This window comes from Bombyx mandarina, chromosome 24 (assembly GCF_030267445.1).
Source record: "Bombyx mandarina strain Sakado chromosome 24, ASM3026744v2".
In the NCBI taxonomy this organism is placed as follows: domain Eukaryota; kingdom Metazoa; phylum Arthropoda; class Insecta; order Lepidoptera; family Bombycidae; genus Bombyx; species Bombyx mandarina.
Genome location: NC_143230.1, coordinates 9,991,959 through 10,006,904, shown reverse-complemented (window position 1 = coordinate 10,006,904; position 14,946 = coordinate 9,991,959). Strand labels below are relative to the sequence as shown.

General features: G+C 37.1%; 1 protein-coding gene and 1 long non-coding RNA gene across 3 annotated transcripts in view; both read right to left on the bottom strand.

The window, feature by feature from the left end:
- Positions 1-14,946, bottom strand: part of LOC149500060 (uncharacterized) — a 255,500-nt gene that overhangs the window by 130,791 nt on the left and 109,763 nt on the right. The window lies entirely within an intron of this gene.
- On the bottom strand, positions 2,883-14,172 carry Fdx2 (Adrenodoxin-like protein 2, mitochondrial Ferredoxin 2). 2 transcript variants are annotated; one of them, XM_089737882.1, is made up of 3 exons: positions 13,844-14,172; positions 11,468-11,647; positions 2,883-3,139 (listed from the first exon to the last, which is right to left on the bottom strand). In XM_089737882.1, the coding sequence occupies exons 1-3, from the start codon at positions 13,978-13,980 to the stop codon at positions 3,037-3,039; spliced, it is 420 nt and encodes a 139-aa protein (XP_089594008.1). In that variant the 5' UTR covers positions 13,981-14,172; the 3' UTR covers positions 2,883-3,036. The 2 variants fall into 2 exon arrangements, with proteins under 2 accessions (XP_089594008.1, XP_028030840.2); XM_028175039.2 differs by lacking the exon at positions 2,883-3,139 and adding an exon at positions 4,639-7,447.

Below are 14,946 nucleotides of genomic sequence, written 5' to 3'. Positions count from 1 at the left end.
CTTCAAAAAATAGCTGAAGTTTTTTTGTGTTATGATATTTTCTCAAAATCTATATACGTAAAATTGAATTGCTTTTCGTTAGTCTCGCTAAAACTCGAGAACGGCTGGATCGATTTGGCTAATTTTGGTCATGAATTATTAGTGGAAGTCCAGAGAAGGTTTAAAAGGTAGATAAATATGAAAATGCTCGGAATTAAATAAAAATAACAATTTTGTTTTTCCTTTGATTTCTCCCCCGTCGGACAGGGATTCCTTTTGTTTGTTTTAAGTTTATTTTATACAAGAGTTTAGGTCTTTTATTTATCGATTGAGGCACTACGAAGTCTGCCGGGTCAGCTAGTTTTAAATATATCTCCAGTAAATTTACAAAAATGTCGCTTACGCCAAACAGCCTTCGACGCATCGATATTATGTGACAATCGTCTCAATTTGGTATGCACGTGCGAATAAATATATTCTTAAGTAATTTAACTTTTTGTTCTGCATAATGTATGTGTTATAATATCAGGGTTACTATTATTATTAATAACTATTATAATTAGATTTTTTTTTGTTTTATTTATATATTTTTTTAATTTTGATGATTTTTTTTTTCTTCGGTGAATTGTATGTACGGAATTAATTGCGATTAACATGATTATTGCACAACGGCTGATATATATTTTTTTGTATTAATTTAGAAATATATGAGAAAAAAATTATTTTGGTTTCATTTTTCATTACCCACTTTCTTGACTGAATGTCGTTGTGTGATCTCTACTGTTAGCGGGAAATTTGCCCTCAAAAATAAATAATCACACTATTTTATAAACACTTATAATGTTTTGATGGTGTACAGTATATTATCATATATTATTAACAAGAAATGGAGAAAACAAAGCCAGCCACTAGGACATACTAATTATATTTGATTACGAAGATATTATTTTAATACGCTTTTATTAGCTTCAGACGTATGTATGTTGTTTGTAACGGAATCTTTGAACATGATATTGACCCCCTCAAAGCGTCTGATTAACTCGAAATTTGGTATACTTATTGAGGACCGATGACAATTCAATATTTAAAAAAATTGAAAACATTTAAATTCAACAAAAACATTTAAAGCAATTTTTAATAAATTTGAATTAAAAATTGTGTAAGAAAAAATGATTTTATGGTAAAAAAAAGCATGGGGTGCATAGTATCAGTAGTTATAAATTTTTATGAACAGATATGAGTAGAAGGGTTATTTTGATAATATCCTGAAAAGCACTCCACGCTTTTATACCATAAAATAATATTTTCTTAAACTATTTTTAATTCAAATTTATTAAAATTTATTTAAGTTAAACGTCAAATCTTGCGCTTATCTTGTCGAAAAAATTCGAGCGTATTACCATGTATTATCTAACGGTAGGCAGCGGTTTGGCTCTGCCCCTGGCATTGTTGAAGTCCATGGGCGACGGTAACCATTCACCATCAGGTGAGCCTTATGCTCGTCTGCGTACGCGGGCAATAAAAAAAATCTATGTCAAAAACATTTAAAAAATTCGTTATGCCATCTCGAAAAACTAAAAGGTTGGCAATAAAAAAAAAAAATGGTTCTGTTTTAGGAACGAATTTACTTTCTAATAAAAGAAATATCATTTGGTGTACATAGATCAAGATATGATTGGTTTTTATTAAAAATAAAAATGTGTTGTCTATGTTATATAAATTTAATATTATGCTACAATTTTTATTGACGCCATCTAGTGAGGTTATTAGATCATGAATGCCAAAACGTTTCAAATTGAGAGGCCGCAGAGGTAAGATGGCGCTAGTTGTATGTTTTTCGGCTTTTGCATGAGATTTGCACCCTCTGACTGACTAGTGACAGCTGCGTGTTCGGGAACTCCGATCGCGCCCGAAGATTCCCGATGATGCCCGAGTGCGCTACATAAACGCCGCGACGTTTTTCAACGAGCTCACAATCCACCTGGTGTTAAGTTGTTACTGGAAATATGAGTTTCAAGGTCTCAGTATAGTTACAACGACTGACTCGTCCTTCAAACCGAAACGCATTACTGCTTCACGGCAGAAATTGGCAGAGCGGTGGTAGATACCTACCCGTGCGAATTCACAAGAGGTCCTACCACCAGTAATTACGCAAATTATAATTTTGCGGGTTTTGATTTTTATTACACGATGTTATTCCTTCACCGTGGAAGTCAATCGTGAACATTTGTTAAGTAAGTATTTCATTAGACAAATTGGTACCTGTCAGCAGGATTCGAACACCGTCGCATCGCTACATACGAATGCACCGGACGTCTTATCCTTTAGACCATGACGACTTCAAAGCTGCTTCCATTCTTCTCTATTGGTAGCTTTTCTGGACCAGATTGTCTCTCCAGTCATCTTGATATCATCTGTTCACCTTCTAACTTGCCTACCTCTTTTTCTTTTGCCATCACGTGGCTGCCATTCATATATTAAGTTTAAGATTGTCCAAAAGAAGATTGAAATGGTTTTAGACTTCCCGTTTCGGTATATGCGAGTTTTGTTATGAACCGACTTGAATATTTGAGGAAAACGTCATAGGGAAGATCACTTAACACAGTTCACTGAACTGGGAAACCCGATGATGTATTAGATTTGAGTTGAAACAATTTGCTACAGTATGTAAAATCATTGTTTAGTATCAGCAATAAAAGCTAATAAAAAAAAACTTGACATAAGCAACAAAAATTACAAACTATAGATGACATAATTAATTATATACTTTACAGTACTAAATCAGAGAATCTATAATTTAATTTGAAATCATCGTTTTTTCTAAACGACATTTGCATTCTCTTCAATTTAGATTCGTTGAAAATCTTAAATGCAGTGTTTTCTTTCGTAGAACGAATTCTACCATTTTCAATGAATTTTTCGTCTGGCAAAAAAGGATCGTAGCTTTCCGCTGGTAGCACCGGTGTCGGATTCTTATCGATTATGTAGATAGGATAGTTCTGAGCGAACTTTCTTAGGTTGGAGTTTTCTAAATCGTCGACACTGTGGCTTCCGGTTTTAGTTTGAAGTAAAGGTTGGTTGAACGACTGAACGATTTTGGAACGCGCAGCCCTGTGATGGCTCTGCGGTGGTAGCTTCAACTTTCCGTGTGCAGGTAACACTGTAAAATTAATGAATGTAGGTACTTTTTTTGGGCCGAAATAATCGCCTGGTCATACTCGTTTCGCCAAGACGGTTGCGTCAGCTCTAGGCTCCTTTTTTATTGCTTGGATGGGTGGACGAGCTGACAGGCCGCTTGGTGTTAAGTGGTTACTGGAGCCCATAGACATCTACAACGTAAATGCACCACCCATCTTGAGATATAAGTCCTAAGATCTCAGTATAGTTACAACGGCTGCACCGCCCTTCAAACCGAAACGCATTACTGCTTCACGGCAGAAATAGGCGGGGTGTTGGTACATACCCGCGCGGACTCAAGAGGTCCTACCACCAGTAATACTCGAGTTAACTTTTACGATATCGAGAACGTTAAAATAAATCGCACTAAGCACACTGACTACAATTGACGTCACCACGATATCCTACCTGTCTGAAGTAGCAGAACCGACATAGAACTCAACCGTAATAATAGCATTGAGATTGATTCCCAATTAATTCGATACGACATTATCGGAATTCATTCTTTTGGTTTTTATCGGCGTACAAAATTGCATTAAAAAAAAAGCAGGTAGGCAATCGCCCGTAAATCTATTTTCGAATTCATGACCGGAAAATCGAATGACTATTGGATGTTTCAATATGTCACGAGTAACGGGCCAAGATAAACAAAAGCAAAACTGTTTTTAATTTTTTATTGCTTAGATGTGTGGACGAGCTCACAGTTCACCTGGTGTTAAGTGGTGACTGGAGCTCATAGGCATCTACAACGTAAATGCGCCACCCACCTTGAGATATAAGTTCTAAGGTCTCAAGTATAGTTACAACGGCTGCCCCACCCTTCAAACCCTTCAAACTCTTCGTTAATTATAAAGTAGATTTACAGACCATAATTTTACGTGATAACGTCAGTAGCGGAACTATTCGAACTGCTAGCTCTGACGTCACGCAAGAAGAGAGTTAAATGTGTCACAAGCTAACGTTTGGTCCGATCTAGCTTCTTCCATTCCATGTGTTTACACATTTAAACCTGAAAAAACACTAAATAGACAAAATAAAAAACAAATCACACAACTCCACTCCTCGCATTTCCGCCAAAAAATCTCAACATATTATTATATTTTAAATATTGTGCTAATTGCCCTCTATTTTTAGAATACAAAAATTTACATCTAGATTTTTATGTTTCATTTCACGCAGAGTCAAGTAAGTATCTTGACGTCTGGCAGTTGGTTGACTTGGATTTCAATGTGTGACCTAAATGTCTCTGTTACCATGTCATAAAATAAAAATAAAAAGATTTTTAATTTGCACGAGAAGACAATCCCAGGTGTTAGATAGTGTAGGGTATATTTATATTAGTAGATAGAAAAGATTCGCAAGCAGACTAAATTGCAACCAGATATAAGACAAGACTAATAATGATAGAACCAAAAAGGCGTTATTAAATCGGCTGAGACACGTGACGGATACACCGGAGACAACAAAAAAACAAACAACAAATTTTCTATCAACTGTTTATTATTAAAATTACGAAATATCAAATATAAATATATTTCTCAACAATATTATAACCAACAAATCATCTTAAATATACATTCATTTGACATGTTATCGTTCGAGTAAAATACCAATGCAATGGCAACACCAATCCTTGGGTTACCGGCTACGTAAAAGGCAAAGACGACTATCAAAAAAAAAATTATCACCGCTCTTGCTACTTCAACGAGAGGATATCTAACATTATTGCACTGGATCATTTAGATACTATACAAAAATATTTTCGTCTTATAGAAAAATACTAAGTACAGTAAAGGCTCCTTATTCGCGCTTCCTCCATTCACTTTTCACTATTCGCGTATTAAACAAAAGCGACCCAATTCCTTTATTCGCGGCTTAAGATTTCTTTATTCACAGAGCTAATCGGTACATACCTACTGTTAAAAAAGATTCCAATATGTATTTAGATATCCAACGTAATATCATTTGTGAGCGCGTCGTCAAACGGACTAATAATAAACTAAAATAGACCTTATTACAACTACACTTAAGTATGTTTTTATTTTTTACTTAGAAACTTATCCCCTATAATCCATTTATGTAAATTACCATTATGTTATCACGTGCTTCGGTATTCATGGAATTTTTACGGAACATACATATCGACGCTTGAAAGGCAAACGTGACTACTTAAGCGACAATGCGTGAACTTTACAGTAGACTAACTTAAAGTTGAAATACCTGAAAATAAAATTTATTTTCACGAATCTACCGGTAGTAGAATCTAGCTAGTAGCTGTAGGATTGAAATGATTTTAATAGACCTAGAAATATATTTTTTTTGCGCATCGAATATGGTTATTGCCTATCATTCATGTACAAAGCAGTTATAGTCGCTTAGTCACTTTTGCCTTTCAAGCGTCACGAATAAAGGGCTTTTACTGTATCGCCAACCATCAATTAACTATTTTTTGTTTGTTTTGACAAATATATTTAATTGAGCAAACATAAAGTAATTATGTGATACCGTCGTCTCTGTTTGACAACTGACTTTTTTTTTGTCTTTGACGAGTTTGTGTTACCAAGAAAAAATGGAAATAAGAATGTTTTTTTAAAAAGGCTAATGTCAATTTTATCATTCAAATTTGTTTTACTCCTTAACCTAAATTAGTGGAAGAAGTCGTTGGTATTATCTGAGACTTATTGATATTGTTTTTTAATCAAAATATGTATTTCGTAAAATTTCCTTTCATAATCAAACTCGAAGTTGTCGAAACGCCATTTTGAAAAATTTAGATTTCTGTATTGCCAGTGTTATAACAAATGTTCAACTACAATTTTACTCCTTCTTTCATTTTTATAGGTAGTATAAGTATCATTGATATTCTAATCTAACACTCTCTCTGTAATCTAACAATAATCACATTAAAATTATAAAACAAACACCATGTCCCGTTATATATTTACTAAAGCTAAAAAAAAAAACAACTATGCACCCACATACATTTTAAAATTCGCTTCTTATGTACAGACAAAAAAACATTTAATCAATTTTTAATCTACATTTTACGGAAATAGTTTTTATACGGTTTCGCGTTTGGATACTTTTGTCATTTTCCTGTGGCCTCCTCTAATCTATACTATATTTTTTTAAATTAAATTTTATAGGTTTTTTGGCAATCACACTACATTTACCAAGCGAGTTGATAGGTATAAACAATTTACGCTTCGCGCTCCATTTTAAGTAATTTTATTTTTAAAATAGTTGCTTAAATGTCTTTAATACGTCAGGATTATTTACAATTCGAAATGTTGGAATAATGGCTATTCAACCCTTTGCCTTTATGTCGAAAAAAATAATTGTATCAGGATGCAACCCAATTCGAGTTCTTACTAAAAAAAATTTCTATTATGTTATAATTAAATAACACATTAACAGTCCGTTTTCAAATAATTAAATGAATCATCAAAATGTGATTAAATTCGAATAAAGATAAATTAATGAAGATAATTTTCTGGTATTTAATTACTTACTGGTGTTGCAATTATGTTGTTTTTTTTTGTATATCAATGAAAAATGTACTATTACTATTTTAATATATTACGTAAATGTACAACATATTGATATAATAAAAAATGATCGATACAAAAAAAGTTCCAATTTCTTTGGTGATAGGGAAGCGACTCAAAAATTATTATAAAAATACCTATGTTGATTTTTGGTGTCGTTATATCATTGTTACATTTTTCTCTGGATCCACACCGTTGGCGCGCGAATAAAAAAGCACTAAAACGGAACAGCGATCCAAAAAATCAAATCGGATTAACATTTCGAAAACTAAAATAAATATTTAAAGCTGAGATTAAACCGCAAAAATGTTTAAAAGACTTTTTACTGAATCCGTATGTTATTATTCTAATGGATTCCCATCGATTTCGGCTTTGGGGTTAATGCCCAACTCAACCCAACAAAAAGAACTTAGCTGTCAACAAAATGGCGTCAATTACTTTACTTATTTTTCCCAACATCGTTGTCGAATGAATTAAAATCGATTTTCATATGAATCGACATTATGGATATCTTCAAGTAATACTAATTAATTATACAGTCGGATGCCGGCTACATTATTTCATAACGATAAATCTAGACAGAACATCAGCTTCTCGCGTCATTGATAGTCTCTGGTACTATGATCTCCAGCCCGTCCAGGTCCTTGGTCAGAGTGATCTGGCAACCGAGCCGCGACGTATCCGTCAGGCCGTATGCCAGGTCCAGCATGTCGCGTTCCTCGTCACTTGGCTCCTCCGGAATTCTGAGGGTCGCAATATCGTAGGATATCGTGGGATAACAAGAGTGAGGGTATGCAAAATCACCACGTAAGCATTATAGCCCCCGTGGACTACAGACTTTTTTTTTTAATTGCTTATATGGGTGGAAGAGCTCGCAGCCCACCTGGTGTTAAGTGGTTACTGGAGCCCATAGACATCCACAACGTAAATGCGCCAGCCACCTTGAGATATAAGTTCTAAGGTCTCAAGTATAGTTACAACGGCTGCCGCACCCTTCAAACCGAAACGCATTACTGCTTCACGGTAGAAATAGGCAGGGTGATGGTACCCACCCGCGCGGACTCACAAGAGGTCCTACCACCAGTAACCTTTCTATCAGCCGATAGTTTGGTCGGCGTCTTAATCAGTATGGAGATGTATGCAAGTGCGCAAATTGTAACGATCAGTATGATGGGATTCCCGATTGCCTTCAAACTAAACTGTCGGCCAACTGTCGGCCGGCTCGATCAGTGTGCTTAGTGCGAGTTTTTTAACGTTCTCGATAGCGTGAAAGTTAACTCATATTTGTATGGAATGGGATCGTTTGCCTACGTTTGCCGCTAGGGGCGCTGTTCCAACTGCATACAAAATTGGGCTAACTTTGGGTTTACTTTGGGCAAAATTGGATTTACGCTATCGAGAACGTTAAAAAGTTCGCACTAAGCATAAAATAAACCGGACGGAGATCGGACGTCGGGTGTAAGAGTGCAGGGGAGTCGTTTAGTGCGGTAGGGCCCTAAAATTCCTTTGGCCCGCGTTCTGCTCCCAACACCTTGCAGATCGTCAAGTCCCACACACCCCGTGCGCCCCCTAAGCGCGGGGACCTCGTAGGAGTTTCGGCCCTCGGCCCGAAAAAAAAAAATATATTTGTATGGAATGGGATCGTTTGCCTACGTTTGCCGCTATGGGCGCTGTTCCAACTGCATACAGCATTGGGTTAACTTTTACGCTATCGAAAACGTTAAAAAACTCGCACCAAGCACACAGTACGACGCCCTTCCCCGCCCGCACACACGCCGATTGTTTAGTCGGCCGACTCGGCTTTAAGTATCTTAAGTTCGCTCCGAGCTTTAGCGAAGAGTCTTAAGTTTGCATCGTCTTTCGCTTTTGCTGGACCAATTATCTTGACAAGTTCATTAAAGCTGGTTATAATCATTCGATAAAAGGCAAAAAAAGGTTTCGGGTGATCAAGTAGTTTGGACCGTGACGAGGATGACACAGCGGAACACACGCTGGCGCGTTGCTCTGGATTCGACGAGCAACGCGCCGCCCTCGTCGCGGTCATAGGAGAGGACCTCTCGCTGCCGCGCGTCGTGGCTACGATGCTCGGCAGCGACGCGTCCTGGAAGGCGATGCTCGACTTCTGCGAGTCCACCATCTCGCAGAAGGAGGCGGCGGAGCGAGAGAGGGAGAGCTCTTCCTTTTCCGCACCGATCCGTCGCCGTCGAGCCGGGGGCCGGAGGCGGGAATACGCCCGTACGTCCCGGCCCCTGTAGGTGGCGGCCTCCCCCCGGTGAAGGTCAAGGGGCGACCTGAGAGGGTGAGGCCGCGCGGCGCGCTACCAGCACTCTAGCGCGCTGCCGTGGAGTGAATAGAGCGACCGGTCGACGGTGTATCGCGTCCCGACCCGGCAGGCTGGTTCTGGTCCAGCGGGGTATTCCGGGACACCAGCGGCACCGTCTGGGCGGCCCGACGGGCTGCCGTACCGAGACGGCCGTCGTTTCAGAGCCTTCGATTCGCCTCGAAGGCTCCGTCGGCTGGGCGTCCTTGGGGTGAGCCGCGCCGTCTGGTTGTAGTGTTGACCGCGGTAGCCCCCCTACCTCATCCGGGTTCTGACCTCGGAGGGGATCGGACGTCGAGTGCAGGGGAGTCGTTTAGTGGGTGGGTCCTAAAATCCTTGGGCCCGCGGTCTGCTCACAACACCATGCAGATCGTTGAGTCTCACATACCCCGCGCGCCCCTTTTGCGCGGGGACCTCGTAGGAGGTTCGGCCCTCAACCCGAAAAAAAAAAAAAAAAAAAATGATCAAGTAGTTTGGAATGCATTGTGTAAAATTTTCCACTAACTAATCTATTACTGAGGATGGGTTGCACCCAATACTCTCGGAATCTCTTTTTGGCTTTCCTCCTCCGTTGTATGAGAGCAATAATAACATTTCTGGATAATACTGTATTCCAGTTTCATTGTGCAAACGTTCTCTTCAACACTCGGTCACAAACTAGTATAATCGTTCGAGAATAGTCGGCCGACCGTTAGGTTAGTCTGCGCACTCACGTCCAACCCAACTGTTTTGTTGGTCCAATGTGGGCACTAAAGCCTTGTTCGGACTAGGCGAGTATTTTAGTCGAGTACCGAGTAATTTAGTAGCTAAATTTGTCTGAACACCAAAAATTTAGTCGAGTAGGTTACTAAATAATTTAGTCAAGTCAATCCATGTTGTTCTATTTTTATCGGGCGAGTAGCGTCTCCCACCACGCGTCTTAGCTCACTGGCTCACTGACTAAACAAGTCCGAATCTGTTGATTAGTCGAGTTCATTAGTGGCTAAAATACTCGCCTAGTTCGAACAAGGCTTAACAGCCCAACCCGACCAAACTATCGGCCGATAGAAAGTCTGAAGTTTGTGGGGAGCCTTACAAAGGGGTCAAATTAGATTTTATTGCGGATTTGTTTTTTATTACACGTGGTTATTCCTGCACTGCGGAAGTACATTTTTATTACAAAAAGTTGATACCCGCTGGTACAATTTGAACACTGATACAGTCCCATAGCTCAATACGAATGCACCAGACATCTTATCTAATACAAACAAACTATACTGTATTATGCCAACTTGTGTATAAGATTTATGCAATATAAACTTATTAAAACTATAGCGCACTGTATGAATCCATTATTGTTAGGTTACTTTATTCTCTTCTTTGACTTCGAAAACATTCTCTTGATATCATATTTAACTTTTTTTTTTTAATGGCAATCTGCCGATACTTTCAGCAATTTCTGCCAGTGTCGTGTTATGGCTACACACGGAACATTGTCGAGCTTATTAAACACACTTTATATTATGAAAAGTATCCAATTTTGGCAATAATAACGGTGCCTGGGACTAACACAAAATTAATGTTACTATAAACTTACATAATATTGTAATAAAGATTATGTAAAGAGAATAATGCACTACATATGGACCGTTTATTTTGAAAGTGGTGTAAGTCCATTCTTGAGAAAAATGAGCTATCACGTAATATTTTAAGTCGTCGTGGCCTAAAGGATAAGATGTCCGGTGCATTCGTATCTAGCGATGCACCGGTGTTCAAATCCCGCAGGCGGGTACCAATTTTTCTAATGAAATACGTACTCAACAAATGTTCACGATTGACTTCCACGGTGAAGGAATAACATCGTGCAATAAAAATCAAACCCGCAAAATTATAATTTGCGTAATTACTGGTGGTAGGACCTCTTGTGAGTCCGCACGGGTAGGTACCACCGCCCCGCCTATTTCTGCCGTGAAGCAGTAATGCGTTTCGGTTTGAAGGGTGGGGCAGCCGTTGTGACTATACTGAGACCTTAGAACTATATCTCAAGGTGTGTGGCGCATTTACGTTGTAGATGTCTATGGGCTCCAGTAACCACTTAACACCAGGTGGGCTGTGAGCTCGTCCACACATATGCAATAAAAAAAAAAAAAAAAAAAAATTCATGCTTAATTTAATGTAATTTTTTTATATATATGTATACTAGTCCGTGTTTAATTTCTCAAAAAAATCCCATGTTTTGTACAACTTAAAATCGGTCGGTAAATGAAATTGCATAATCATCGATTTTGAAAATGGTGTAAGTCCAATTGACAGAGGTAGGTGGCATAGCCAGACCTCATGTGATTTGCCTGTATTTTTAAATCAACAAATATAGTAACCTTTAATATTCTCGAAACAAAAGAAAATGGACTTACACCACTTTCAAAATAAACGGTTCATATAATTATTATCTTATTTAACATACCTATCATAATCCTCCTGCTTCAGTATCACATGGCAAGTGGAACAGGTCAGGGTACCCTCACAGGCCCCGTAACCCTCAATATTTAGATCGTTGTTCACGACCACGTCCAGTAGTGTGTCACCGATTTTCGCCTCTGCTTCCAACCTTTTCCCATCGTTTAGCACGAAGCATACTTTAACCCTGTACGAGACATTTCATTAACTTTATCAGATAAGTTAGAGAGAAAATCTTAATGTCTAACTGTGGATCGGTTACTGGAACTCATAGATATTGTAATATCGATGAGTGAAGACTGTTTTGTTTAAGTGACATTTTGCTTTATACACAACATTTATCTTTAATAATAATAATAATAATTTATTTATTTCTGTCTAAAACACAAATTTTAATAGATTAACCTTATAATTTATTTTGTAAGCATTTGAAAGAGCTGAAGTCTGTACTAGGTTCAAAGACCTTTGTAATTAAAGGTGCGTTATATTTGGTATCAATATCGACAGTTCAATGTTTTTAATTGAACTTCAATTGAGTTTACTCCATTGAAATAGCCGAAGAAGTATTTTTTGTTTATGATATTTTTTCTAAATTAAAAGTTTAATGGTTCAAATGGCTTTTTTGTAAAGTTGAAAAAATGTCGCTGAAACCAAATAGCCATTCACCCCTTGATATATATACATGAGACAAATCCAGCAAACTCTTTCAAATAGCCTGACAAAAAACAACTATGTAAAATAATTCTTTTTTTTTATTGCTTAGATGGGTGGACGAGCTCACAGCCCACCTGGTGATAAGTGGTTACTGGAGCCCATAGACATCTACGACGTAAACGCGCCAACCACCTTGAGATATAAGTTCTAAGATCTCAGTATAGTTACTACGGCTGCCCCACCCTACAAACCGAAACACATTACTGCTTCACAGAAAGTGAAATAGGCAGAGTGGTGGTACCTACCCGTGCGGACTCAAAGGAGCCTACCACCAGTAATTACGCAAATTATAATTTTGCAGGTTTGATTTTTATTACATGATGTTATTCCTTCACCGTGGAAGTCAATCGTTGAGTACGTATCTCATTAGAAAAATTGGTACCCGCCTGAGGGATTTGAATACCCGTGAATCGCTAGATACGAATGCACCGGACGTCTTATCTTTTATGCCACGACGCCTTCATATAATGTGAGTTATGTGTTTCTCATATCTGGTGTTTATTTTACTTATCGTTAATTAAATACCTGATAAGAAGAGTCTCATGGTGGGGGTGAAGCCAATTTTTTTAGGCATGAGGATGCCTAACAAATCACTTTTGACTTTACTAATGAAAACAATGTTCTTTAAAAAAAAAAATTACTTATATGTATAAATTTGTGGTCTGACAAATATTAACTAAAATAAAAATTATGATCATTTCTCAAGTCTGTGGGTTTCAAAAAGAAAGTGAATAAATTTCCTTTTATATTTCAGATGTTTTATCTTTTTAAATAATGTGCCAATGCCTGATGTAATAAAATGTGCTTTTTCATTGTGCTGATTTATCTTGATGTTAGCTTTACGACGCTTGAAAGGCAAACGTGACTAAGCGACAATAACTGCTTTGTACATAAATGATAGGCAATAACCATATTCAATGCGTAAAAAAAAAATATTTCTAGTTCTTTTAAAATCATTTCAATCCTACAGCTAGATTCGTTAAAATAGATTTTTTTTCAGGTATTTCTCAGGTATATTTTAAATTAATTTCAACTTTAAATTAGTCTACTGTAAAGTTCACGCATTGTCGCTCAGTCACGTTTGCCTTTCAAGCGTCGTTTACTTCTACTACAAATCTCTTGACGTTTTAGGCAAAATTGGTGGTAGGACCTCTTATGAGTTCGCACGGGTAGGTACCACCACCTTGCCTATTTCAGTTGTGAAGCAGTAATGCGTTTCGGTTTGAAGGGTGGGGCAGCTGTTGTAACTATACTTGAGACCTTAGAACTTACTTGAGGTGGGTGGCGCATTTACGTTGTAGATGTCTATGGGCTCCAGTAACCACTTAACACCAGGTGGGCTGTAAGCTCGTCCACCCATCTAAGCAATAAATAAAAAACTATATTAGTTGTTAGAGCTTATGAAAACTACGTAAAAAGTATTCGAATTATCGGAAGCAATATATTGATAAATCAGATTATAGGATAGTGGTTATAAAATTTACTATTTTATATTTTAAAATCATCGTTATATAATGTACTTTTGCAAAGTACATGGTTAAAGTAAGTGTGTACATAATACGTATAATAAAAACTATGAGAATTTATTATGAGCTAATAATTTTATTGATAATCCCTGAATAGATATTAATTAAATGTTAATACGGAAATCTTTCACAAAACTACTTACTTTTCGTCCTTTAACGCTAGACTACTCGTTGAAAACGGAACTATACGTTTCGAATTGATACAATTACTTCCTAAATCATTAAATCTTAATAAATAACGAAATTTGGAGCAAGACAAATTCTTAACAGTTCTGAACATTTTCACGTCTTATTTTTTAATACAACCGAGACAATTTCTATCTAACGGTATCCTTATTAATAATTCACGGCCTGCGATGGACGGACGTGAAAAAATATGATAATTTTCACTAAATAATTGATCTTGACCTTGTATAATTTTAGGTTATCGTGCTTCGAACACAGTCAAATACATAGATTAACACTGAAATATAAAGAAATTTACTTCTTGACACGTCAAAGTTGTCATATCACGTTTCAGTTCACGTAAAACATATTTGATTGTCAATAATAAAATTCGTGCTTAAAAAATCGAAATAGCTATTAAATAAAAATAATAACAAATAAAATAGTTAATAATAGTAAACGAATCACAATCATACATTTTATTATAATGCATTACAATGACGACAACACGAAGGCAAACTACTGCTGCGTAATTTGTTTTTAATTGAAAATATTAGTGCAAAATTGACAGGGAGCGTTAATGTGATTCCAAAAATTCATAAGCACATAGTTTTTTTTTTTCACGTAAAAACTAAGCTTCTAAGGTAATTTTCTCCATTTAATCTTCAATCTTCACATCGACAATTAATAAGTTACTTTTGTTTTGTTCAATGTTTGCTTGTAATTCCACTTTCGATAAATTGTAGATACTTCTTCTCACAAATATATACTCTTTTCCAGGCAGCACAATACTTATGTTTTGCCTACTTAAAATTATAAATTATGAAATCGTTTGAAACTATTTAAGTATTTATTGATAGTGGTTTTTTAATACGTGATTTATATGAAAATCTTCGCCGAACCCGTGTCGCTTGCGACGAAGGGCCTCTACGAGTAAATGAACCCACAGACACAGCCCGCTGAGTTTCTCGCCGGATCTTCTCAGTGCATCGCGTTTCCGTTCCAGTGTTAGATTCTGTGAAGCACTGCTCTCGCTAGGGCCAGTGTTAGCAACACTCCCGTTTGAGCATCGTGAGCTCAC

Excerpts from the sequence above, each read along its gene's own strand:
- Fdx2 (XM_028175039.2), bottom strand. The coding sequence starts at position 13,980 with ATGTTCAGAACTGTTAAGAATTTGTCTTGCTCCAAATTTCGTTATTTA. Across the intron at positions 11,648-13,843 it reads CTAGCGTTAAAGGACGAAAA|GGTTAAAGTATGCTTCGTGC; the intron begins GTAAGTAGTTTT and ends TGTCTCGTACAG. Across the intron at positions 7,448-11,467 it reads AAGCAGGAGGATTATGATAG|AATTCCGGAGGAGCCAAGTG; the intron begins GTATGTTAAATA and ends TGCGACCCTCAG.